The sequence below is a fragment of the Eutrigla gurnardus genome (genome assembly GCF_963514095.1).
Source record: "Eutrigla gurnardus genome assembly, chromosome: 18".
NCBI classification, from domain to species: Eukaryota; Metazoa; Chordata; class Actinopteri; order Perciformes; family Triglidae; genus Eutrigla; species Eutrigla gurnardus.
Window position 1 is genome coordinate 21210582 of NC_139929.1, and position 25895 is coordinate 21236476.

Genomic DNA, 25895 nt, shown 5'->3' on the forward strand with positions numbered 1-25895 from the left:
AGCTAGTTATTGCAATCACTGCAGACAATCGTGTCACTGACATATAAATCTCTACTTCTGAAGCTCTTCTACTCAGGTGCTGTATGCACGTGCCCAATCAAGTGCATCAATTGGAAAGGCCCAAGCTGACACCAGTTCAGATGAATGAATGATAGTTTTCTGTGTTCAATGAGAGGCCAAACCGCGTGAAAATATCTGCGTTTTCCCTTCGTGTAAACGGCACCTTATTCTCTGCTGTTGAAAGGCGAACTAACCCCTGAGTGAAAGTCTCCCCTAAACTGCTCTCCACTCCGTCATGCAACAACTTTGCTTCATAGGTTACAGGAAAAAGTAAAATGTTTATACAAGAAGTCAGCAGCTCCACTACGAGTCAAATGTCTGCTTCTCTGTTGTGATCAAATAAATACACCTAGTGAATGTGTCACACTTTAATCCAGTTGATTATGAAACACTAGCAGTATTGGTGCTGCATCCAAAGTCCTGTTGATTTGACAGTTTACCAATGCACTTTATGAAGGATGTTTAATGATTTAATTGCATTTTGTCAACCCTTTCATTTTCTCATGGGCCAAGAAAGCTGCAGATAAAGCTGATAAACAGATTTATATAGCTTAATCAACTGATAACTATGACCCAATAAATTAACTGCATTTAACACATTGATGACTGGATGGGCCACAATTTCTTACAATATAGAAATAATTGTTTTTGGTGCCAAACAGGACAGACTTAAAGTCACCGCTCACCTTGAACCTCTAACTGGAGACTCAAGAAGACCAAGTCAGAAGTCTTGTTGTGGTTCTGGATTCTGACCTTGACTTCAACAAACACATAAAGAAAGTAACGATAATTGTCTGCTATCACCTCAAAAATTTCACAAAAATGTAAGAATTCATGTCTCAGTACGACCTCAACAAACTTCTTCATGCATTTATTTGTAGGAGACTCGACTCCGGTAACAGTATCTTTACAGGTCTCCTGTTAAACCACTGCAGTTAATCCAGAATGCTGCTATCAGGATTCTAAGCAGAACACATCACACCAGGACTGAAATTGCTGCATTGGCTTCCTGTGTTTCTTAGAATTTAGTTTAGAATGATTTTCTATAGACTGGCGTCCTGTCCAGGGTGTACCCTGCCTTCGCCCAATGACGCTGGGATCGGCTCCAGCCCCTGGATCTCCTTCTGTGTGATGAGCCCGGCGGACCCCTCAGGTCTTCAGGTGCTGGTTTGCTTCCTGCCCCCAGAGTAAGAACGAAGCCTGGACAGGCAGCTTTTCCGTTTTCATGCTCATCATGTCAGGAAGCAACTTCCAGAAAACCTGAGGTTTGCCTCCACGTTACAATCTCTTAAATCTGCTCTTAAAACGTTTCTGTTAAAACAGGACTTTTTAAGGAATCTAGTTTTTGTTGTTATTAATCTGTTCGTATTTTCTTACTTTTGATATATTGTCACTGTTCTCATCCCCCTTTTTTAATCTTGTGGACTTGTCTGTATTTCTGTTGGATTTTAATTGTGTTTTACCTTTACTGTGTTTTTTTCTGCAAAGCCCTTGCCCCTGTATACGAATGGTGCCATATATCATATACCTGTTGCCATGGTGATTGAAGGACTCTGATCCCTGGTTACTTCCTGGTGTCTGAGATCTGCTTCACATCGTCTCGTCGTTTCTCCTCTATGTGAAACGTTTGGTAAGTGACAGTTTTTGATATTTCAAACATACAAGAATGTTCACTATTTACTGCAGTAAAAGTACTGAAGCTGTAAAATACAGCTTCCACCTGAATGCATCAGTAAGAATGATCCAAAGATATCATGTATAATAGTACAACACAGCTCTGTGTACTTTTACTGTGGATACTTTATGTACATTCAGCTAATAACAAAGCAGAACTTTCATATTTACTAACAAATAATTTTTACTGTGAAAAAAAAGTTTCATGACAGAATTACAGTAAAAAAAACAAACTACAGAATTACATGTAATAAACTGTAAAAGACAAAAAATCGTAAAACTAACTAACTATAACAATTCAATGTAGCCTATGTGATGAAATTTCAGTTTTTAATGCAATAACTGAAGTTGAGTACTTCTAATCAACTATAAATGATTCAATCTCCGTTTCTGTGATGCACATTTAGACCCAAACAAAGTCCACCACCAACTTGACATAATGGGCCCTAGTTTCGTAGACCAGGCGCAGTCAGCACTCAGCGCACCTGCGCCGCGCCGACGGGGTGTGTCCGCCTGGACTTTGCAAGTTTCGTGCACCGCGCAGGCTCGCGCAGGCACTCCTCTGGTCTCGCCCACCTGCGCGAGTGGGAAAGAGGGAGGAGAAGAAGGCGTGAGTGGGAGACGAGGAGGAGACGAGGCGTGGACTGGGATTAATACAGCCGATTCAAATCTTCACCAATCAAATGAGCTCCTCTCCTCACCTTTAATGCGTAAGGGGAGGTTCAGTGCAAGTACCGTCACTTGACAACCCGATGACAGAAGCAGCGCCGCCGCTCCCACCACGCGCATCACGTGCTGTGCGTGCGTATCATAATAATAACAATGCCCATATTATAAAAAACAGGAGAGAGAGAGGGAGATGTTTTGGTCCGAGAGGCTGAGTTTCTGTTACGCGTGCCATCCGCCTTTGATCTGACGCCAGATGTGACGGGACAATCTATATAGATATAAATTCACGTGTTGATTCAATTAGTTGCATTAAATAGTGTTTGTTGTGATTATTTATTGCATTTAAATGTGCCTGGAACTGTGGAAACCTGCCTGTGAGGTCTCGGTGACGTGTACGCACTGCGCGCCGTCAGCCAAACTTCCACTCTGCCAGCTGTGGTTCGCCTTGAATGAATGGACTTTATTTGCGCCTTGCGCCGAGAGTAGACCAGGTTGGAGCTGGCGGGCTTTCGGCGAAGTCTCAGCGAGGCTTTTTGCCACGAAACTTCCGCTACGCCAAGCTGAATCTGTGACGCCTCCCACTGCTGCGCCGCCACACCCATCTTGGCGCAGGCGATCCACCAAACTGCCAAACTGACCGTGCGCAAGGCTGCGCGGGTCGAAACTTGCATTACGCCGGCTCCGCCACCCTGCGCCGCCCTGCGCTGCGCCACGAAACTAGGGCCCCTTGTGTTGTTTGACTATCATCTTTGAAAATTTAGCTAGATTCTGACCAAACTCATTCTAGCATGTGCATATGCTGTAATCATCAATGCTAACAAAACTAATCAAATCAAACAATAATATAATATGTAAAACAATCAAATAAAGTTGCTACTCACCAAATAATTAGTAAGATGGAGATGGATCAGGAATGGCAGGTCACTAGCTTCACATGTGCAGCTCAGGCAATGCTCTTCCCAGAAGGCCAAAAATAATGCATGATACTGTTATCTAATACACTTTAACGGTAAAGTGCTGTATAATGTTGCCTAAAGCTAACGTTAGTTTTGTTGTCTCAAGCTAATGTTGGTTTTGTTATATAAAGCTAACGTTGGTTTTGTTGTCTAAACCTAACGTTGTTTTTGTTGTCTAAACCTAACGTTGGTTTTGTTGTCTAAAGCTGATGTTGGTTTTGTTGTCTAAAGCTAACGTTGTTTTTTTTGTCTAAAGCTTACGTTGGTTAATGTCGTCTTGTGTCCTGAAAGCCTTTGAGATTCTATTGCTGTTGTCTGGACGCTGTACAACTCTAACGCGACCAAAACATTATTGGTCTTGCCTTTAACCTTTCTGTCGTGTTCGGGTCAAATCTGACCGATTTCCTACTTTCATCAATTATAAATATTGTGTTTTACATTTTATCGTCTCAAGGCCTTATGATATCCTCCACACTAGACATTTGAACATATACAATTGATGATCACCACTTTCGTTGAATTTTGAGTGGTTAAATCAACTTTGTAACACCTGTGGTGTTCCCGGTCAAAAATGACCGCCATAGGAAATGAATGGGTGACCCTAGTTTGTGTTCATCCATCAGATAGTATACAACCACAAATCCACCACCACCACTACACACACACACACACACACAGACACACACACACACACACACACACACACAGACACACACAGACACACACACACACACACACTACACCCCACGTGAACCCCTTTCAGACTGAATAATTAGGTGTCTCCTCTTCTCACCTCTTTCCTGCACTTATGTGCCTCTCCCCTACGTGAACCACACTTTTTGATACAAAATGCATCATATCTTCACACAGACCACCTATATAAAGCTTTATTTGTGTACTGCTGTCATTTTACTCTGAACACAATGAGTAAGCGCCTGATCAGATGATTTTCTGCCAGAGAGGCTATTGACCTTTTTTTTCAAACTGATGAAGAAGGGATGAAGTTGAACCGGAAATAGAGGAGGATGTCTCAGAAATAGAAGACAACATTGATCCTGATTTTGACCCAGACCATTGTGAGACCGACCAGTCAACAGATGGTGAGGAAGAGGCACCTGCGGAAGAGGAACCTGGGGAAGAGGCACCTGAGGAAGAGGAACCGGAGTAAGAGGCACCTGAGATGACATTCCAGTCCAAGGATGGCAACTTGCTCTGGTATTCATCCACCCAGGACAGAGGAGGCAGAGCAAGAGTTTAGGATATTGTTAGGATGACGCCAGGGCCAACACGGAACGCAACATCTCATGTGGATGACATCAAGTCCAGCTTCCAACTCTTTTTACCAGAGTCCATTATAGAAATTATACTGATGACAAACCTGGAGGGGAGGCGTGTGTTTGCAGACACATGGAAAGCATTGGACCAGGTAGACCTCCAAGCCTACATGGGTCTGTTGATTTTAGCAGGAGTATATCGGTCCAACAATGAGGCTACAAAAAGTCTGTGGGATGCGGAGTCAGGGAGGCCTATATTCTGGTCAACTATGTCCCTGCAACAGTTTCATGTCCACTCACAAGTTATCCGATTTGATGACAGAACTTCACAACCTTTCGACCTTGCCTACGTTTGCAAGGCGCATTCCGACCTGATTGCAAAATGCCAATCCTGTGTGTGAAGACACGCACACACACACGCGCACACACACACACACACACACACACACACACACACACACACACACACACACACACACACACTCACACACTCACACACACACACACACACACGCACACACACACACACACACACACACACATGGATGATGTGTTCATGCTGATGTTCTGATGTTTTGTGAATTTGGTCTCTGTTTTGATTTATTTTTTTACAATACACGCACATTTTGGAATAAAGTGTACAATTTCAATATTTACTGCAGTTATTCATGTAAACCAGTAGTCTGAGACATTGTTAACAGCTTAAAGGGGTGTAAAATAAAATTTGGTGATGATCAGTGTTTTTTGTGTTAATGTAAGAGCAGTTAAAACAGGCCGGTCAAATTTGACCGGGAACACTAAAGTAAGGGGGGAGAAACGAACACGACACAAAGGTTAACTACCGTTCATAGTGTTAAGAAATTCGGTCCCATTGTAGACACAGGAAGGGGCGGGACTTTGCCTCTGTTGTCAGTGTTGCTGTAGTGACAGTGTTGTCTCTGCCAGCAGGTGGAGACTCTGCTATGAATCAGTGTGAGGACCGAGAGGACGGAGTCCTTCCATCTAAAACCACTCAGGATGGGGGACATGACAGCCAGACCAAAGCTCAGAGGTGAGACGAGGATCTCTAGGTGTCCAGGAGAACAACATAAATGTATTTAATATTAACTAGATCGCTATATTCAGTTTAAAACTGAACCTTGTTATTATCTGACTGTCCTGGGGAGAAGAATCCAGTCTTGATCCAGACCTTCATAGACCATGTGGGTGTGGAAGAAAAACTCTTCAGGTCCAATTCTGTGGCTGGTTCAGATGAGGTTTAATCACTGACAGTGGAGAAAGGAAAATACCGCGTTGCGACACAGTCCATTCTGTCGAATGGCCTAGCCGAGAGAGATTTATACAGAACTCCCTGGAGAACAAAAGGGAAGGCGTCATGAGTGGATTTGCATTGAATCAACACATGTCTCTCTACAGAGGAAGAGAGATCTATGGATGTCTACAAGGTGTGACTGTTCTCGGGACAGCTAGACAATGTCACAACAGGGGCCACTCATCGGCCTTGATCAATGTATGTGAGACAAAGGTGTTACAGAGACAGTTCAGGAAGGGGGAAAGATCAAAGGATCTTTACATCAAGAATAACAAGTCAACCACAATCAAATAGGGGCAGCAGGACATTTGATGAGTACAAGAGAAAGGAATATTAGTATGAGATTAAAATAAGAATTGTAAGGTAACGCATTTTCTTCTACAGGGGGATGGTCTGAATCTAGATTCTCCTGTTGAATGCATTTGTTTTCCCTTTGGTGAACAATCACTGAGACCAGAAGCTTTAATTGACCTCTGTACTTTTAGTTGTCTGAGAAGAAGAAGCAGTAAAGTTTGATAAGTCAAATAAAAAGACATTCGGATTAAATATTTACCTTAGACTCACCTGGACCCAACGCTGTAACCAGCTGACACTTCGGCTTATCAGCTTCAAATATTGATAGGAATGAAAGTTTAACTGGGAAACTCAGATCTTTTCTGTTGGTCTGTTGAACCACAAAAACACAGTGTCCATCTACATTAGTTCAAGTCTGCTGAATGAATAATGTCATGGTCTGAACTGCCAAACAACTCCCACAATGCAGCTTTCACCTCGCATTACTAAGCTTGACACCTTCATATCATGACTTATTTTTCAATCCTAGTGTATTTAATGGGGATCCTCAATAAACAATAAACAATATTGTGATAATAAAGTTTTGTGGTAATTTTGTGTTGTGGCTTATGCATCGTGATTAATGAAGCTTAACTAGTGAATATCTTAAATTGTATTTTTTTGTATCAGGATGCAGCAGCAGAGACCTGACTCCCCTGGACCTGGACCCAGCTGTGTGTCCATGAAGAGTGATGGGTCTATGCGTCACCCGGTTGTCTTTAAAGCTGAACAAGCTGCTGATGGAAGGTATGAATAGAACCTGAACTTTCCTTAGAGGATAAATCAGGTCTAACTCCGAGTCTACCAGCCCTGAATCCTGCACAAGATGATGTGAGAGAGATGTTGTGTTTCACTGAAGGTCTAACAGAAAGGACCAATTAAATCGTTTTTTAACTGGGATTAAACTACAAAATAATAAATTAACAATCAAACCTTAAAGAGACAGTGAGGAGAAAAGCTTCTGAAAGAAAAGACTTAAGAGTCAGAGAGAAGCTAACTTGGCTAACGTGAAGGCTAATGACCTAGAAGATTAGCAGCGAGGCTAAGCTAAGATAAGAACAAGGAGAAAGCAAACTTGAGCACCGTCTTCCTCTCACTCAAAGAAGGTTGTAAAGTAGTGAAATAAGACAATTTATATCAAGCAAACTCTTATTTTAGGTTTTAATGTAACTAATAATGCCCGAGGAGGTGTCTATTATCAGGAAGTAATGGACTACGTGGAGGCCAGAACCATCTGACGCCCAGTGGAGAGCAACAGACATGTCAAGTTTTTTCATGAGTCATGTCTCTGTTCCCCCATCATTGTCGCCCCATAAGGTTCTAATGCAACGGAAACGTCCACTGTTCCTGAGTGTAGCACTAAGACGAGCGTTCACATGTCCACAACGTGGTCTCATGTGACCCAGATCCATTCAAAGTATTGATCCTGAAACCAGCATCAACTGTCAGAACAAGAATCATCAATATAATCAAAGCGAACTGATTGATGAAGCTTAACTAGTGAGAATCTTAAAGTGTATTTATTGTATCAGGATGCAGCAACAGAGACCATAAAGAGTGTCCAGTCTACCTGCAAAACGGTATTAACCCCGAAAACAACCCAGCCAAAAGGAAAAAGAAAGACTCTGCAACAGACACAGACGACCGACACACCACAGAAATTGGTGCGTGCTAAGTGTTGAGCATATGAGACAATTAATAAAATGATTAGCAGGTGTGGAACGTTTCATGACTGTTGATCTGGTGTGATCCAAAGTGAAACTACATTTCAGTCACAGAGCTCACACACATGTCCATGACTTCCTGACATCTCTCCTCCTTCCCCTAGTGTGACCTCTCCTCCTCCCCGTGTCCTCCTTGTAACACATAGCTGTAAAGTTGACCTTGAATTATGAAGCTAACTTTGTTAGCAGCTTCACATCAGAATCCACATTGATCCAGATCCAGTAAGGTTGCTGCTCAGGGTGCCACTCTGCCGCTTGTGTGTGTCAGATTCACCCGTTGCTCCAAAAATTCCAAGATGGTGCCGGTCAAAATGTCAAACTCAAGGCTTCAAAACTGTAGTCCACAAATCAGGTGTGGACTACGAGCAACGTCGCCATGACAATGTCCACTTCTGATCTACAGTCTGTGGTTTAGTGACTTGGTTTTCTCCACAGAGTTCAGCAGATCTCAGAGTTTTCTTTTACCCGGCAGCATCAAACAGACCTGGACTCCATATTTGTGGTGAGTACATGTACAAGCTCACCTTTCACTATTAACCACATCATCTACAGATTCAATGCTGAACAGGTTCTAGCGGCCTCCACGCTGCTCAGACTCACACATGAATCCCATGTTGGCTTCTTTAGAGTTCATGTTCAGTTTATCCTTCTGTTCCAGCTTCTGGAAGAGAACATCAACACTTTTGTGAAGAACGAGCTGAAGATGATCCAGAAGGTCCTGAGTCCAGATTACCCAGAATGCTTGGAGAGTGAGGACGAGGAGTTGTTGGACGGTGAGGATGAAGAGCAAAGGAGGAGGAGCAGAGAGGCATTTCAGAAGATCACAGTACACTTCCTGAGGAGAATGAAGCAGGAGGAGCTGGCTGACTGTCTGCAGATCAGTAAGAGGATTTTAACAGATTTAACATGGTGGGAAGAAGAGAATGATTCAATATGAAGACCTTCTCATTTCCAAACTGTTAATAGGCTGCACACAACTTAAATGTTTGTTTGTTACATGTTCGGATGTCAGAATCGATATTCCAACATTCAAGTTGTACAGAGTTCAGACAGGATCACGACCGTTTCAGAGAAATGAAAGTTACGAAATGTAACTACCATTCTATGAATCCTGGATGACCACCAGAGGCAGTGCTTAACACTGGATATCTTCTGTCTCGTGCATGCGCAGGTCGAGTATTAATACCAACAAAGTCACCTGTGACCTCAGATGACCCCCGGCTCAGGTATAACTTCCGGTGTCATCCACGAGATCGCTTCCTACAGAATCTTCTTGCGGTTCACGTGATTCTGAGTGACCTGGATTTCTGGAATCATCCAGGATTCATAGAACTGTAGTTACATTTCGTAACTTTCGTTCTATTTCATCCTTACTGACCGTCAGAGGCAGTGCTTAAAACTGGATGACTCATACCAACAGAGTCACGAGGAATCCGGAATACCCACCTATACGGGTGAGGTGGAAGGAGTCCAGGGGAAAAACCACGCCCAATGGATGGGGGGTAAACACATTCACACTGTAATATCTGGAGAATGTGCTTGGTGATACCCATGAGGCCACAGCACATATGACCTCCAAGGGTACTCCTTTCAGGACTGCCCATGATGTGGAGACACTCCAAGTAGAGTGGCATTTTACTCCAGATGGTAAAGAGAGGCCGCTCGACCCATATGCCGAGGCTATGATGTCCACAATCCAGTGGGACAGGCTGCTTGGACAGAGCACGACCCCTCCTGGATCCACCGTGACAGATAAAGAGCTGGTCAGACAGCCTTATGCCTGCAGTAGCGTCTACATAGGCTCTAAGGGCCCGCACCGGGCACAACAGCTATTATCAGTAGCAGTTATCACCCCCCTCCCCTAATGGTGGTTCAAACCATGCCAGTTGGATAGGCTGATTGAGGTGCGAGCATGCCAGCACATGCTTTGCTGAAGTGATGGCAAGGAAAAACGCAGTTTTGGCAGACAACCACCTCAGCTCTGCCTGTGCCAAGGGTTGAAAGGGTGGCGAGCATAGGGTGTCCAACATCAAGTGCAGGTCCCATGCAGTAGCTCTAGGGGCACTAGGAGGGCGCAATCTCAGCGCCCCTTTCAAGAAGAGGGACACTGTGTCATTGTCGATTCTGGCGTGCTGCAATGAAATAGCAGCCACATACACCCTCAGTGTAGAAGGGGATCGATCACTGTCTAGGAGCGATTGCAGAAACTTAAGGATGGTAGGCACGGAGCAGTGAACTAGATCAACGTTCTCAACTGAACACCAGTTGGAAAATAGTTTTCACCTGTTCTGATACTGCAGATGGGTAGAGGGTGCTCTGCCACTCAGAATAGTTCTCCTGACAGGCTCTATGCAATCGCTTAGCAGCGGGTTTAGCCCTGCAGCGGCCAAACCCAAACCCGAAGGTGGCAAGGGTTGGGATGCCAAATCCGACCCCCCAGCTGCGACAAGAGGTCTGTCCACTCTGGAAAGCGCCAGGGTGTCCCGCAACAAAGTTTGTGCAGCAGGGGAAACTAGGTCCTGGCAGGCCAGAAGGGGGCCACCAGGAGAAGGCTGTGCCCCTGATGAAGCACCCTGAGAAGCATTTGGAAGATCAGGGGAAGTGGCAGGAAGGCATAGAGAAGACCGTCCGGCCATGCATGGGCCAGAGCATCCTGATCCAGAGGGCTGGTCGTCTCCATTAAGGAGAATCAGAGTGGGCAGTGGGCTGACTCTTCCGAGGCAAAGAGGTCCACCTCTGCTCTGCCGAAGAGACCCCAAATGTTGTGCACCACCTCTGGATGAAGCCGCCACTCTCCTGGTGGAGGCCTGTGACGGGAGAGGAAGTTGGCGACCTGATTCCGATCCCCGGGTAAATACGCCGCCCGTAGGCTGGTCAGGCGAGGGGCTGCCCACGTTAGTAGAGCCTGGGACATCTGCAGTAACCGTGCGGACCTGGTGCCCCTTTGATGGTTTGTATGGAAGACTGCCGTAGTGTTGTCCGACCGGACAAGCGCATGCTTGCATCTCAGATATGGCAGGAAGTGCTTGAGGGCTAGGTGCACAGCCCATAGCTCCAGCACATTGACATGCTCTGTGCAGTCCTGAGCAGACCATTGTCCCTGAACTGTCCTGTTCTGACCCATCCGGAGAGTCAGGCATCCGTCGTGATGAATTCGCGAAGAAACGGAACAGAGCCCATGGGCACACCTCTCGTCAAGTATGACTCATCCCTCCATGGCAATAGGGCATGCATGCACTGCTGTGACACCCTGAGCCTCCTGTGTCTGTGCCACTTGGCGTCTAAGTGGAAGCTTTTATCCACCTCTGCAGTGGGCATAGTGACAGCAAGCCCAAGGGAATGACAGTTGAGGCAGCCACCAATTTGCCCAAGAGGCAAAGGAACTGGCTGTAGGGCAGAAACCTGCCCCCTTCGAACAAGGAAAGATGATGGAGGACTTCGTCCATGCGTCGAAGCGAGGGCCGGGCCTCCATTGTAACGGTGTCCAGATCCACACCGATGAAGGTTATGGTCTGTGAGGGGATCAGAGAGCTCTTCTCCCAGTGCACCCTCAGACCCAGCTGAGACATGTGAGAGAGAAGGCGAGCTGTGTCCTCGGCGACCAGCGCACAAATTAACCAATCGTCCAGGTATGGTAGAATCTTCAAGAATCTCAGATATTCCTCAGGGGGAGGAACAGTGAAGGTGGCAGGGGCCGAAGTGCGCCTGAAAAAAGCACTAGCAGGCATTGGCTCTGCCTGCTGGAGATCCAGCTGCAGGCGTGCCAGGGCTGCACGAATGATGGATCCCATGGAGCCATCTGCCGTCCCCTCCACGGAGCTCTGAGTGGAGGAACGAGAGCCTGGCCCAGAGACCTGGGAGGACATCTCATTAAAAAGAGTGGCAGAAGCTGCCACGGAAACAATATCCTCTTCCGGAAACAACTCAGGCATGGACGTTTGCTCGGGTGAAACAGGGATTTCTGTACGAGCACCAGAATGGAGGGACAGGAGGAGAGACTTCATCTGGGCCAGCTTTGTCGCCAGCAGATCCACCTTTGAGGACAGCTTGTCAGACCTAGCTGTTTTCCTGGAGGGAGCACCGGCAGCCTCCATGGCACGCCACTTGGGACAGGCAGGCAGGGCTGGGGACGACCGCCCTGACAATATGGAGCCAGCATCGACCATCAGGCTCTCCACCTCAGCCAGCCTTGCAACTCTCACAGCGAGAGGCATGTGACTGCAGTTCATGCAGGGGTCTTCTGAAAGACCCTCCCTCAGGTGCTCAAGGACAAGACAAGAGGGACAGTGGTTGTGGCCATCTTCGGACTGAAGAGGAGCCATATAGGAATTACAGGCATGTGAGTCCATTGCGGCAATGGTGGCAGTACAGTCAGGCTGAGCGATAGCACCGCCGGCTGGAAATCTAAAATCCCACTAATTCGGCGTGTTATGGAAGCGACGAAACAGCCAATTGGAATTGAGCTTCTCCAAGTCTCTGATTGGTTGATATTGTGGCACATTTGTAACGCTGTGCCAAGTTGAGCGAGCGTAAAAACAAAGTTGAGCGCACACAGAAGGGACAGATTGAGAGCGCACGTGCAGCGGTCTGCAGCGCAGTGAGCAAGAGTTTGAGAGAGGGCATGAGTAAAACTGAGTGAGAGTAATATATTTTTGCCTGCTCAAATGACATGATGTTTTGCTCGCGTATCATTTCTCTTCAAAATATAATTTCTGTGCTCGCAAAATATATTTTTCTGCGCTCAAAATCTCAAATTGCTCCTTCATAAATGTGGCACAAATATAACGCCATATTGCAGCTGCATTTCAAAGGGTTTTATCCTTCAGTTCTGTTTGTCTTGTAAAAGTATTTTATTTTATTTTATGTTGCACCTGATTGATATTGTCTCTAATAGTTCCGATTTAATCATCAACAAGTCACTCATACTGAGGACTATAGGAATACATGGCTCTAATACATGGCTTATTCATAGAATGTAAAAGGGTCTGTAGGATCCACTAACTGGGTTCATTTGTTGTTTATTCAGGAACCGTTGCAGTGTACCAACGTAAACTCAAGTCTAACCTCAAGAAGAAGTTCCAGTGTTTGTTTGAGGGCATCACTAAAGCTGGAAACCCAACCCTCCTGAATCAGGTCTACACAGAGCTCAACGTCACAGAGGGAGGGACTGCAGAGGTCAATGAGGAACATGAGGTCAGACAGATTGAAACGGCATCCAGGAAACCAGACAGACCAGAAACAACCATCAGACAAGAAGACATCTTTAACGGCTCACCTGGACGGGATGAACCAATCAGAACTGTGATCACAAAGGGAGTGGCTGGCATCGGGAAAACAGTGTTAACACAGAAGTTCACTCTGGACTGGGCTGAAGACAAAGCCAACCAGGACTTACAGTTCACGTTTCCATTCACTTTCAGAGAGCTGAACCTGCTAAAAGAGAAGAAGTTCAGCTTGGTGGAACTCGTTCATCATTTCTTCCCTGAAACCAAAGAAGCAGGAAACTGCATGTTCAAAGAGTTCCAGGTTGCATTCATCTTTGATGGTCTAGATGAGTGTCGACTTCCTCTGGACTTCCACAACAACGAGATCCTGACTGATGTTACAAAGTCCACCTCAGTCGAAGTGCTGCTGACAAACCTCATCATGGGGAAGCTGCTTCCTTCTGCTCGTCTCTGGATAACCACAAGACCTGCAGCAGCCAATCAGATCCCTCCTAAGTGTGTTGACATGGTGACAGAGGTCAGAGGGTTCACTGACCCACAGAAGGAAGAGTACTTCAGGAAGAGGTTCAGAGATGAGGAGCAGGCCAACAGGATCATCGCCCACATCAAGACTTCACGAAGCCTCCACATCATGTGCCACATCCCGGTCTTCTGCTGGATCACTGCTACGGTTTTGGAGGACATGTTGAAGACCAGGGAGGGAGGGGAGCTGCCCAATACCCTGACCGACATGTACATCCACTTCCTGGTGGTTCAGTCCAAACTGAAGAACGTCAAGTATGATGGAGGAGCTGAGTCCGATCCACACTGGAGTCCAGAGACCGGGAAGATGATTGAGTCTCTGGGAAAACTGGCTTTTGAGCAGCTGCAGAAAGGAAACCTGATCTTCTATGAACCAGACCTGAAAGAGTGTGGCATCGATATCAAAGCAGCTTCAGTGTACTCAGGAGTGTTTACACAGGTCTTCAGAGAGGAGAGAGGACTATACCAGGACCAGGTGTTCTGCTTCGTCCATCTGAGTGTTCAGGAGTTTCTGGCTGCTCTTCATGTCCATCTGACCTTCATCAATTCCGGTGTTAATCTGATGGCAGAAGAAGAAACAACCTCCTGCTCGTCTAAATATCTGCACCTGAGAGCTGTGGACAAGGCTTTACAGAGTCCAAATGGACACCTGGACTTGTTCCTCCGCTTCTTTCTGGGTCTGTCACTAGAGACCAATCAGAAACACCTACGAGGTCTGCTGACAGGGACAGGAAGTAGCTCACAGACCAATCAGGAAACAGTCAAGTACATCAAGAAGAAGCTTGATGAGGATCTGTCTCCAGAGAGAAGCATCAACCTGTTCCACTGTCTGAATGAAGTGAATGATCGTTCTCTGGTGGAGGAGATCCAACAGTCCCTGACTTCAGGACATCTCTCCTCTGATAAGCTTTCTCCTTCTCATTGGTCAGCTCTGGTCTTCATCTTAATGTCGTCAGAAAAACATCTGGACGTGTTTGACCTGAAGGAATACTCTGCTTCAGAGAAGGCTCTTCTGAGGCTGTTGCCGGTGGTCCAAGCCTCCAGCAAAGCTCTGTAAATATAGTTTTTATATTCAAAATACAATGAACCAGCTTGGAATTACAAGGTTTTATCTGCATTCTGAATGATTTGATTGGTTTCCAAACTGCAAAAAGTAAATAATAAAAAGTAGTCATCCAAATAGTTACTTATAGTAAAAAAAAGTATTCAGTGAAAAAACTATTCAAGTACTGAGTAACTGCTGATTTACTGTTTCAATAATCAGAACCTGAAAGTAAAATAGACAAAAAAATAAAATATCAATGTGCAAATTTAGATATTACCAAACAATACCCCTTCAATTAAACCACAAAATCTTTACAAAATAACATTAATTAAGGCTAATTCAGCCACAAGAAACACTAATAATCCTCAAATTGGCTCAATTTAGTAGTTGCAAACATTCTCTGTTCAAAACATTCTCTTCAGTCATTCATTTTCTCCCTGTGTGGAGTTTGCATGTTCTCCCCGTGTAAGCTTTGGTTCTCTCTGGGTTCTCCGGCTTCCTCCCACAGTCCAAAGACATGCAGAATGGGGATAGGTCCATTGTGGTTGTCTGTCTCTACAGACTCGGGGCGACTCTGTCTCAGGTGGTAGAGCGGGTTGGCCAATGTTCGGAGGGCGATCCCCACCCTTGTCACTGTGTCATGGTCGCTGTGTCCTTGGGCAAGACCCTTCACCCAGCTTGCCTCGTGTGAATGTGTATAACTGCTGTATGTTTGAGAAGGTGGTTGGAGGGGCCATAGGCGCAGAATGGCTATGCTTCTGTCAGTCTGCTCGGCTCCAGCCCCCCCCCCCCCCCCCCCGCAACCCTGAATAGGACTGCGTCTACCAGGATAAGCGGTAGACGATGGATGGATGGTTATGCAGTAGATGTTTGGTGCCCCTGGTGTTCTTCCAGTGTGGACTTTTTTCATGTTTTGACCAAGTGCCCCCGCAGCCGGCCTTACTCCCAAGCTCACGGACCCCTGGGTGTCTGGCCACCCACCTCTTCTAATCTGTTTACATGGCTGATGACACAGTTCCTGCTGCTCACAACTTGCCAGCAAAAGAAAAAATAAAGGAAACAAAAGTCTTTTCTCTGCAGTTTGATGTTTAAATATTTGGGCCATTAAAATGAACGTGTTGCGAGACAATGTGTCTCTGTACATTGAAGTATAAAGAGAGAGAGTGTGCGAGACAGTGAGTATGAAGTCATCGGTAAGATTACAGCATGGTAGAGTGTGCAGCAGTGTATTGTGGGTACAGCATATTTGTCGGTGAATAAATGCTACAACCAGACACAAGCTAACATTGTGTGTCTTGCCGTCAGCCATCTGATAATTAAAGGAAGGGGATTAGCACCGAAGTAAGCCAGACTTGTTTTTTTTTTTTTTTTATTATACATTTCTGATTCCTCTTCAGACTCAGTGGCTGTAACCTCTCAGAGAGAAGCTGTGAAGTTCTGTCCTCAGTTCTCAGCTCCCAGTCCTCCAGTCTAAGAGACCTGGACCTGAGTACCAATGACCTGCAGGATTCAGGAGTGGAGCTGCTGTCTGCTGGCCTGAAGAGTCCACACTGTCGACTGGAAACTCTCAGGTCAGATTCAACTACTTTGAGAAGTTTACCTATGAAGCTTTCAATGATACGTCTACATGCACCAAATATTCACTTCTTTGCTCTTATTCCTAAGAAGACACTTTTGCTACTGATCTGATGAAACATATTTCCTGCTGGTAACGATCTAACAGCAGAAGTAAAAAATCACTAAAGAAAACAAACTTCTTGTTTCTTTTTCCCCTGCTGTTCTAAGTTTTAACATTTTTACAAATCCAGCTGGCATTTATAAATGCTGTTGTTGTCATGAGGCTATGAACTCAGACAGGATGGCGTTTCCTGGTGTATCTGGGACTTCACAACATGTACAAAGCAGCAATGGTGGTTATTTCATCCGTGATGGAGGAAACCTGGTTTGGGTTTCTACATGGAGATAAGACCTGCCTCCTCGCTGGTGTGTCTAGCATGAGTGCTGTGACTAAACACAAATGATCCCACAAATAAAACCAATTCATCCTGCAGTCAAACTCAAATATCACTTCAGGTTTGGTGTGAACGCAGCATAAGAACTCAATTTCTGCTCGGAATTCTATATAAGATTCTATCTAGTATAACATAAAAACAATCAATGATTTTCAAGGAAAACAAAGAGTTTTTCTCATCATGTATTAACACGTGAAGTTAGTGTTGGAACAGTCGCCAGGCAAGTGAAGTCTTTTTAAAACCTGTTTTTGATCTTGCTGAGGAGTTTTCATTGTTAATTCAAAGGAGACGAACAGTTGTTTGTTATTGTTGTTGTTGTATTGTTGTTATTATTTCATCACACATTTCTGATTCCTCTTCAGACTCAGTGGCTGTAACCTCTCAGAGAGAAGCTGTGAAGGTCTGTCCTCAGTTCTCAGCTGCCAGTCCTCCAGTCTAAGAGACCTGGACTTAACTAACAATGACCTGCAGGATTCAGGCGTAAAGCTGCTGTCTTCTGGCCTGAAGAGTCCACACTGTCGACTGGAAACTCTCAGGTCAGACTCAACTACTTTGAGAAGTTTACCTATTAAGCTTTCAGTGACAAGTTTACATGCACCAAATATTCACTTCTTTGCTCTTATTCCTAAAAAGACAATTTTGCTAAAATATACACATGGCTGCTCTAGAAGAGCAGTTGAGCAACTAGCAGTTGAACACATGAATGTCTGATATGTTCTGAGACTTGAAGAAGAACATTTTCAAAGCTGTGTTTTGTATTTTACTTTATTCTCAGAATACTTGTTATTTAATTAATAATGTAACTTAATTCTTCCAGTTCAATCTGAAAACTGACAACAAACATAGTTGAGATGTTATTGAATTACAGTTTTCTTTGCTAGTTGGTTTAAAATCAGTAGCCAGATCTTTGTTGGCACACCAGGTCTAAAGAAAGACCATTGACTTTTTCAACTGGTGCTTCTTCAATTTTCTAACGCTTCAATTCCTCTCTCAATAATTTCAGCTCGTCTCTTTTCCTTCTTTTATCTAACTCCTCTATCCATCTCTGTCCATCACTCAGCCATGCAGTACAACATCAACACACCAAAACACTAATATCACTTTTTCTCATTTTCAAAGTGGACAAATGGACACAAGTCTATGTAATGTCCCCAGAAGTGACAGAAGTGTGTGTGTCTTCAGTCTGTCAGGTTGTCTCATCACAGAGGACGGCTGTTCTTCTCTGGCCTCAGCTCTGGACTCCAACCCCTCCTATCTGAGACAGCTGGACCTGAGCTACAATCATCCAGGAGACTCAGGAGTCAAGCTGCTGTCTGCTGGACTGGAGGGTCCACACTGGAGACTGGACACTCTCAGGTGAGGACAGATGGACAGACATCAGACTGGACACTCAGGTGAGGACAGTCTCTAACTGAGGAACTGGGGTTCATGTTTACTGGTGTTTGAATGTCTTCCTGCAGGGTGGACCATGGGGGACAGCAGAGACTGAGACCTGGTCTGAGGAAGTGTGAGTATATTTTCAGTAACTTGTGGTTTCTTTGTTTCCTTCTTTTGACAAATGTACTTATTGTAAGTCGCTTTGGACAAAAGCATCTGCTAAATGACCTAAATGTAAATGTAAATGTAATTCAGCTGCCTCAGATTTGAACGCGTTCATGACTGAAATGCGATGATCATGTTTCTATTAGGATTTAGCGTTTGTTTCTTTGTCGCTGTAAAGATGTCGTGTTGTGTTTACACCAAACGCCACATTTTCACGTTCAATTACAAAAAAAGTCAACGCAGAGATTACTAATTTTAGGCCCAACTGTGATATTTTTACTACAAACGTCATTTTGTAGTGTTTTTATTTTGTTGTTAACGGTTTTTCAGACGGTTTCAAACATTGACCGCTCGGTCCAGAAAACATGTTGTTTCCCTGGAAATGTAATAGAGAGTGTAGATGAGTTGTATGGGGACGTAGTTTAGTGGGAGACAGAGATGAACCTTTAGCTGCATTGTGTTTGTTCTCTCCATCAGATTTCTGTGAACTGGAACTGGACACAAACACAGTCAGCAGAGAACTCAAACTGGACGACAACAACAGGAAGGTGACACGTGTGTCAGAGAGCCAGTCATATCCAGATCATCCAGACAGATTTGTCTCAGAGCCTCAGCTGCTGTGTACAGACGGTCTGACTGGTCGCTGTTACTGGGAGGTCGAGTGGAGAGGAAGGGTTTATATATCAGTGAGTTACAGAGGAATCAAGAGGAGAGGAGACATCTCTGAGTTTGGATGGAATGATCAGTCCTGGAGTCTGATTTGTTATGATGGTCATTACTCTGTCTGTCACAATGACAAACGCAGACACATCATCTCCTCCTCCTCCTCCTCCTCTGGTGTGGTAGCAGTGTACTTGGACTGTCCTGCTGGCACTCTGACCTTCTACAACGTCTCCTCTGACAAACTGATCCACCTCCACACCTTCAACACCACATTCACTGAACCTCTTTATCCTGGGTTTAGAGTCTGGTCTAGATCATCAGTGTATCCGCGTCCTCTTTAGGTCTGAGGTTGTGTTCACACCAAAGGTGAAGCTCATTTTTCACACGCTGTGATTACATATCCAATCTATCCCAACCCACTTTATTTAGATCCGATTTTAACAAACACAAGGTTTTCCAAAGTGCTGCACAAGATAAAACACAATAAAAAGTACAGAATAGAAAGATAAAAGTAATAACAAATAGATAAGATGAAAATATGCACGTATACACATAAAATCAAAAAATGATCCTACATGGTGTTGGAAGCCAAAGAAAATACGGTAACACTTTCTATGAAGACCACATCTATAGTGCATTATGAGCACATTCATAGTAAATTATAATGCTCATCATAATCAATCATAATGCATTACAACTACACTCATAGACACACATAAAGCTTTATGATGCACTATATCAACAGTTATAAATCTAGCTTATACTGACTTATAAATCCAAGGGCCTTATGAGTGCTCTTGACCGGTTATAAACTACAGGCTGGCTGCTGGGACTTATAATACATTATAACTACTTATACCCCTCTATACACACACTCAACAATCAACTGTTATAAGGACTCATAGGATGCCATAAGTATATATAAGTTATCAATGTATGCTTTAAGTAAAGTGAGGTTCATATTGATGCATCTATAATGCAGTATACCTAATCATGATGTTTCATTGTTGGCGTTAAGTAAAGTGTAACACATTTGCATACATTTAAAAGAAGCTATGCTGCATCATAAGTCATTTTGTCAGATACCAAATATAGAGAATTACACTAAGATTAGGAATATAACTGTAAAGCTTGGTTTCAACCTGTAGGGGGCAATCCATGTGCATATTTTGACCACAAAATGTAAATTTTGAAGATTTACAGATTTGGACCTGAATCAATCACCAACACTACTAAATACAGACATAATAGTTTACAGCTGAAAACATTGGTTTTGGGGTTTAGTTACTGTTTAAGGTATAAAACACAAAAAGGGAGAAAAAGACATAGTACATTTTTCAAGCTTTATTTTACCAATGAAAACAGTTGTGTTAATTTCACTGTTAACTGTTCTACCATCTTAAACGTTAAATGCGTAGGATTTAGATGCATCTACTTGTGAAACTATGCAGCCACTGGTCTCTATTTACATTCATGAGTGTTGAATTTCCTCCTATCACGAATGAGCTGGCGGTGAGAAGGTGAAAAATCCAGGTTTTAACTTCTTTCTTAATAAACTGTAAAGTGCAAACATGGGCATGGAAACTACTTCAAGCCACTACAAATATACAAATGCAACATACTACATACTGTAGGTGTGAACTGCCAAACTAATCTTTAATACAACAATTCACATTGTTTGGGTGGCAATTGGAAGCAGAGTGCCCTCTTCCTTCATTTTCAAAATCTTTTCTTTGACCTCTGGGGTCATGGCACTGCGGCACCTATCAATGAATGTTGACAGCTTTTCTCTCCGCTCATCCCAGGCCCCCACATTTCTAAATATCTCCGGTGCAGCAATGCTGAGTTCAGCAATAGGTGCTGTTCTGGACACGGTGTTTCTGTCAGCACCAATGGTCTCAAATGCTGCTTTCATCGATCCCCCTCGGTTGAAGGCATCCAGGGCCATCTTGTATCGTGCTACGATGCTCCTGGTGTTTCTGGCTGTAAATGGTACATTAAAACCAGATTGTGTTTAAAAAGCTTGCTGTCAAAATGTGCAAACTTGTTAAAACTGTAATGAGCAATTACCTCTTCTTCTTCTCATCAGGTCATCAGTGGGTTTAACTTTGCGGGAAGAGGAGGAAGAGGGTGGAGATTTCATTCGGTAGCTCTTCATGGATGAATCTAGAAGAGAAATCAAGGGAGGATCAAAACAGATCATTATAGTGTCAACTTTCAAAATATAAACAAATGCCATGGAATAAGCTGCTTACCCAGGGGGCAAAGCAAAAAAACCGACACGGAGCGTTGTAAAAGGTTTGACACCAGAAATGATATCGAGGAACTTCAAGGATTAAAACCTGGGTGGACAACCCGGTCAACTAGCTGCTGGAAAGCTACAGGGGGCCAAAACCCCTTTCTTGGGTCATTTTGCTGGCGAAATGATGTAAATGCAAATATTTAGGTACTACAATGGCATAAATAGTCATACAACTATAAAATTTGGCAGAGAGTATCTTGACACAGAGGGAGTCATGAAAAAAAGATTCTGGGGTTTGTTGCAACTCGATTTTAAGATATCACCCTCAACATCCCAAAAAAGACAAAAAAAAGTACTGTTCGCCTGACAAATTCTCATAAAAATTATTATTTTTAAGCACTTTATGGAGAATATCTATGCCTAACATGTATATAGAAAATGTCCTTAATTCATAAGCTTCCATTTGAGTCCAAGATAGCCTTTACTAGCTACTGGAAAGCTACAGGCTGTCTCCAAACAATGCAACACCTATTGTGAAAAACTACATGTTAACTGGCATGATCAGAAACCATTCTATTTCTGGTCTCCCCAAAGTGAACAGATAGATAGAGAAGACCATTGGCCACAGCAAGTGGGGCTTTTGAGATAGAAAAAACTTTCTTTTTTGGGATGTTGAGGGTGATATCTTAAAATCGAGTTGCAACAAACCCCAGAATCTTTTTTTCATGCCTCCCCCTATGTGTCAAGATACTCTCTGCCAAATGTTATAGTTGTATGACTATTTATGCCATTGTAGTACCTAAATATTTGCATTTACATCATTTCGCCAGCAAAATGACCCAAGAAAGGGGTTTTGGCCCCCCTGTAGCTTTCCAGCAGCTAGTTGACCGGGTTGTCCACCCAGGTTTTAATCCTTGAAGTTCCTCGATATCATTTCTGGTGTCAAACCTTTTACAACGCTCCGTGTCCGTTTTTCAAAAAACTGGGATTTTGCCCCCTGGGTAGCTAGAGATTGTTTTTGGCAGTACAGGCTCAGGTAATAAAAAAAAATGTCATCATGAAGACATGCATCTGAATGTGTCAATTAAATGAAAAAGGTTTGAGGTGAGAGAGTGATAAACATGGCCTCTTCCAACCAACCAAAACTTGTTGATAAAGCAGATGCACTAAGGGAAATATGACATTATGGCCTGCAGAACTGACAGTGAAGGCAAAGCCCTTCTGTCAAGCTTTCAGTGGACAGCAGATCACTGCATAACAAGTAAAAGCTAAAATGAAGAGTGTGACCTACCACTAATTATTCATTAATATATCAGTATAACTCTTAATACCGATACATCGCCTAACCCTACCAGACAATGAGAAAAAATGTGGGATTTGATTCATCTGTATGTGCCTTTGTTACCTTCAGATGAATCAGAAAGAACAGAACTGGAGTCTTCATCTTCCTTGTCAGAAGCAATGCTCATTAATTGCTTGGCTTTCTTCCCATGCTTGCGTTTGACACCTGCAAATAACAAAACAAATTCTGTGGCTAGTGATCTAGTTGTGAGAAAGGAATAAATATGAAAACACATTTTGTCTGTGTACTGGAGAAAACCTGAGAGTGAAAAAAATATACTTGTACTGTATGAATGTGAATGGATAATTACTCACCTGACTTGCCAGGCATGATTGTGGAATTATCTTCATCCTTCTTGGAGAGTAGCTGATGGATGAGCTCATCCTTTTTCTGAAGTTCTCCTTTCAGGTAAGTCTTATCATCTTTGAGGAGGGAGATGGTTTCATCACGAAATTGCCCCTTCTCTTTCTCTGCCTCCAGGAGTTCTTTGAGTTTTTGAACCTCCATAACTTCATTTGGTGAGACTGTTGAAATAATTACAAATGAAGTAACCCTTACATAAGAATTTCTCTTACAATAATAACAGGAATAAATAATAACAGGAGGTATGTATAATTGCAACACATAAATTAAGAATCCCTGATTGTGTATCTATGCACAAAGGTCTCAAAGATTCTAAGATGTAACTAATTGTGTGCTGCAATTGGGTCATTGTGTCACTATACACTCTTTGTAATTGCTGTGCATGTAGAATCTGTGTATCACCTGCCTGCCCTCTCAGTTTTGCTTTTTTTTGTTTTTTATACAATGTATAAATACAAAAATGTAATACAATATGACTATTGCTTATGTGATGTTGATGCTGAAACAATGTATTGAACAGCCACGGCATCAGCCATAGACATGGACCATACTGAGAACCTACTTTATTGGTCCCAAACTGGGAAATTCTCTTGTGACAGCAGCAAGACACAGTGTACAGTATAAAACACTATACAGTATTGTAAAAACCTTGAGCCACACATTATTAAAAACAATGCTGTTATTAATATTTGGTAGTCAATGACCCACATCTCGACAATTAGTTACAATACCAGAAAAAAAGGATATTACCAGACCTTTTATGCTGTTCTGGGGAGATGACTCAGCCTTGGGATTGGCTTTCACCTTGCGACGACTCATGGTTGAAGCGGGCTAGATTAATAAAAAGCAAGGCACAGTTTCAAGAAAATGCTATTATTGTTACAAAAATTTCTGCATTATGATATCTATTACAGATGCATTAGCCTACCTGTTAATTATTAACTTGCATATACATAATAATAATTTACATACTGTACATGCAGCAGTCAAATATACAAAAACATGAGGGATGCACTTCATGAATGAAAATTCTTAATACCTATGACAATCTAAATATAGAAACAATATAAAAGATGCCAATAAAAATAGTTGGCTATTTATGCCAGTTTTCTTTTGCTGGGACATGTCCACTTTTTACAATCCTGGGGCGGCGGGTGGGGGGAGGGGGTCAACTTAGTCCTATTTTTTTGGAAATCGAATTATGGTCATCCTAGTTAACATCTATAGATGTTAACTAGGATGACCATAATTCGATTTCGGGTATACCCAAATCGGGTATACCCAATATATACCCAATTTATACCCAATAATACAATTTTGAGCTTTTCAGCTATTTTGAAAAATAACAACAGCTATAAAATGAAATATCCTACAACAAGCTCATCACAGGAGAAAATATGTGCAGTGTCAGTTAGCAGGTTCCTTGCTAGCAAGCAAACTCAACGTTAGCTCGGTCTGTTGTATGTTCGCAGTCTGCATTTGCAGGTGATTTTATTTTTCGTTTATCTTGAGTCACATATTTAATTTGTCTTGCTACTGTTTTTTTTTTCATCTCTTACCAATACAACCAGTCAATGCACCTTTTTCAAGTTGAACACGTGCAGGAAAGTAACTCAAATGTGACAGGAGGTCAGACTTCACCAAAGACTAACCATGAGAAAGGGGGAAAAAAAGGAAGTTACCTGTCTTGGCTCCTTCCTAAAAGCAAACTGATTTTTTGAACTAACAGTAGAAAGCAAAGTTTGTGGCAAACAAAAAAGTATGACACTTACACGTTTTTCAGCTCACAAACGCACACAGCTCTGGTCTGCGGTCTCGGGTCTGCAGCCACACGACGCCAGAAGTGAAGAAGAAGAGAGAGCTGTTCCTGATTGGGCGCAATGCGCATGCGCGAGGAGAACCGCCCGCAACTTTCAAACTGAGCGCCATTTGGGGAAACGAAAAGCGAGGGTGGTCTCAACTAGAGCACTTTTGCAGTGCTCTAGTCTCAACATGGATGAATTAAAGCAAGGATTAACCGATTTATTGCGTGCAAGAGATACTGTTGACAATCGAAGAAAGATTGTTCTTTGGATGCAGAGGAAGGGACTCTTGAAGCGCCAAATGATGTGTAAATCATGTGATACTCCAATGACTGCTGTGCATGTTTCAAGACAGGACGGCTTCCACTGGTAAGAAAAGCTAGCTAGCCACTTTCAACAAGACTAACGTTAGTGGAAATGTTTTGCTCGTGTTTGTAAAATATATTGTCTTGTTTTTGATATATTGATATTTGGTCTTGCTATACCATATTATTTACGCCTTGCAGTCTGACCCGTTTTACGTCAACCTCCACTGAGAGTGCTGACTTTTGCTTTTTCCAAGCCCTCACCAGACTGCCATCCAGTGTTTGGAATAACGCCGTTTAAAATAACGGCATTAGGTAACGCCGTTATTTTTTAATCTAACTAATTACTGTTTCCGTCGTTACAACGCCGTTATCGTTACTGAACGTTAAATGCGGTGCGTTACTATGAATTGAATTTGTCGGTTGTCGGTTAAAAAAAAAAGTCAGGATCGTGTTCTGCTTGCGCGCCGCTCGTGCCTGGTCTCGGCAGCCTGTTGTCCGTGGAGAAACGTGCAAACTTGCCGCGAGCTGGAGCCGGAGTTGGGGCTGCTGCTGGTCTGAGCGGCGCGCGAAGGCCACGCGGTCCCCGGTGTCCCACCGTCCCGCCGTTCTGGTGTTGGACGGGAATCCGGTGCAGCTGTGGAGCGCGGATGGTGAAGACGGTGGTGATGATGATGATGATGAACGGCCCGGCGGCTCGAGGCACCGGGGTCTCGCCGTCATAATGTCTACTGCTGTGCGCTCTGACCCTGTTTTGTGATATATGACAGACACAGCGTCTCCCACTGTATAATTTCTCCTCAAGTTTGAATTATTCCCGCATGCGAGGT

At 43.6% G+C, this 25895-nt stretch overlaps 2 protein-coding genes across 3 annotated transcripts; one reads left to right on the forward strand and one right to left on the reverse strand.

Moving 5' to 3' along the window:
- The first annotated feature begins 6901 nt into the window (after positions 1-6901).
- On the forward strand, positions 6902-19501 carry LOC311028965 (NLR family CARD domain-containing protein 3-like). 2 transcript variants are annotated; one of them, XM_084033796.1, is made up of 9 exons: positions 6902-7025; positions 8438-8504; positions 8661-8883; positions 13029-14802; positions 16192-16365; positions 17169-17342; positions 17989-18162; positions 18267-18313; positions 18826-19501. In XM_084033796.1, the coding sequence occupies exons 1-9, from the start codon at positions 6910-6912 to the stop codon at positions 19350-19352; spliced, it is 3276 nt and encodes a 1091-aa protein (XP_083889922.1). In that variant the 5' UTR covers positions 6902-6909; the 3' UTR covers positions 19353-19501. The 2 variants fall into 2 exon arrangements, with proteins under 2 accessions (XP_083889922.1, XP_083889923.1); XM_084033797.1 differs by lacking the exon at positions 17169-17342 and having other exon boundaries at positions 18826-19498.
- A 1178-nt stretch (positions 19502-20679) lies between these two features.
- Positions 20680-24827, reverse strand: LOC311028985 (uncharacterized protein). Its single transcript, XM_084033830.1, has 6 exons — positions 24731-24827; positions 23714-23789; positions 22910-23119; positions 22659-22760; positions 21082-21177; positions 20680-20994 (listed from the first exon to the last, which is right to left on the reverse strand). The coding sequence occupies exons 2-6, from the start codon at positions 23775-23777 to the stop codon at positions 20681-20683; spliced, it is 786 nt and encodes a 261-aa protein (XP_083889956.1). The 5' UTR covers positions 23778-23789; positions 24731-24827; the 3' UTR covers position 20680.
- Positions 24828-25895: the final 1068 nt, after the last annotated feature.

What these genes read in the sequence shown, in the direction of transcription:
- LOC311028985 (XM_084033830.1), bottom strand. Translation starts at nt 23,777, where the DNA reads ATGAGTCGTCGCAAGGTGAAAGCCAATCCCAAGGCTGAGTCATCTCCC. An exon ending in AATCATGCCTGGCAAGTCAG is followed by an intron (nt 22,761 to 22,909) that starts GTGAGTAATTAT and finishes TGTTATTTGCAG; the next exon opens with GTGTCAAACGCAAGCATGGG. An exon ending in CCTGATGAGAAGAAGAAGAG is followed by an intron (nt 20,995 to 21,081) that starts GTAATTGCTCAT and finishes TACCATTTACAG; the next exon opens with CCAGAAACACCAGGAGCATC.
- LOC311028965 (XM_084033796.1), top strand. Translation starts at nt 6,910, where the DNA reads ATGCAGCAGCAGAGACCTGACTCCCCTGGACCTGGACCCAGCTGTGTG. An exon ending in TGTCGACTGGAAACTCTCAG is followed by an intron (nt 17,343 to 17,988) that starts GTCAGACTCAAC and finishes GTGTGTCTTCAG; the next exon opens with TCTGTCAGGTTGTCTCATCA. An exon ending in GAGACCTGGTCTGAGGAAGT is followed by an intron (nt 18,314 to 18,825) that starts GTGAGTATATTT and finishes TCTCTCCATCAG; the next exon opens with ATTTCTGTGAACTGGAACTG.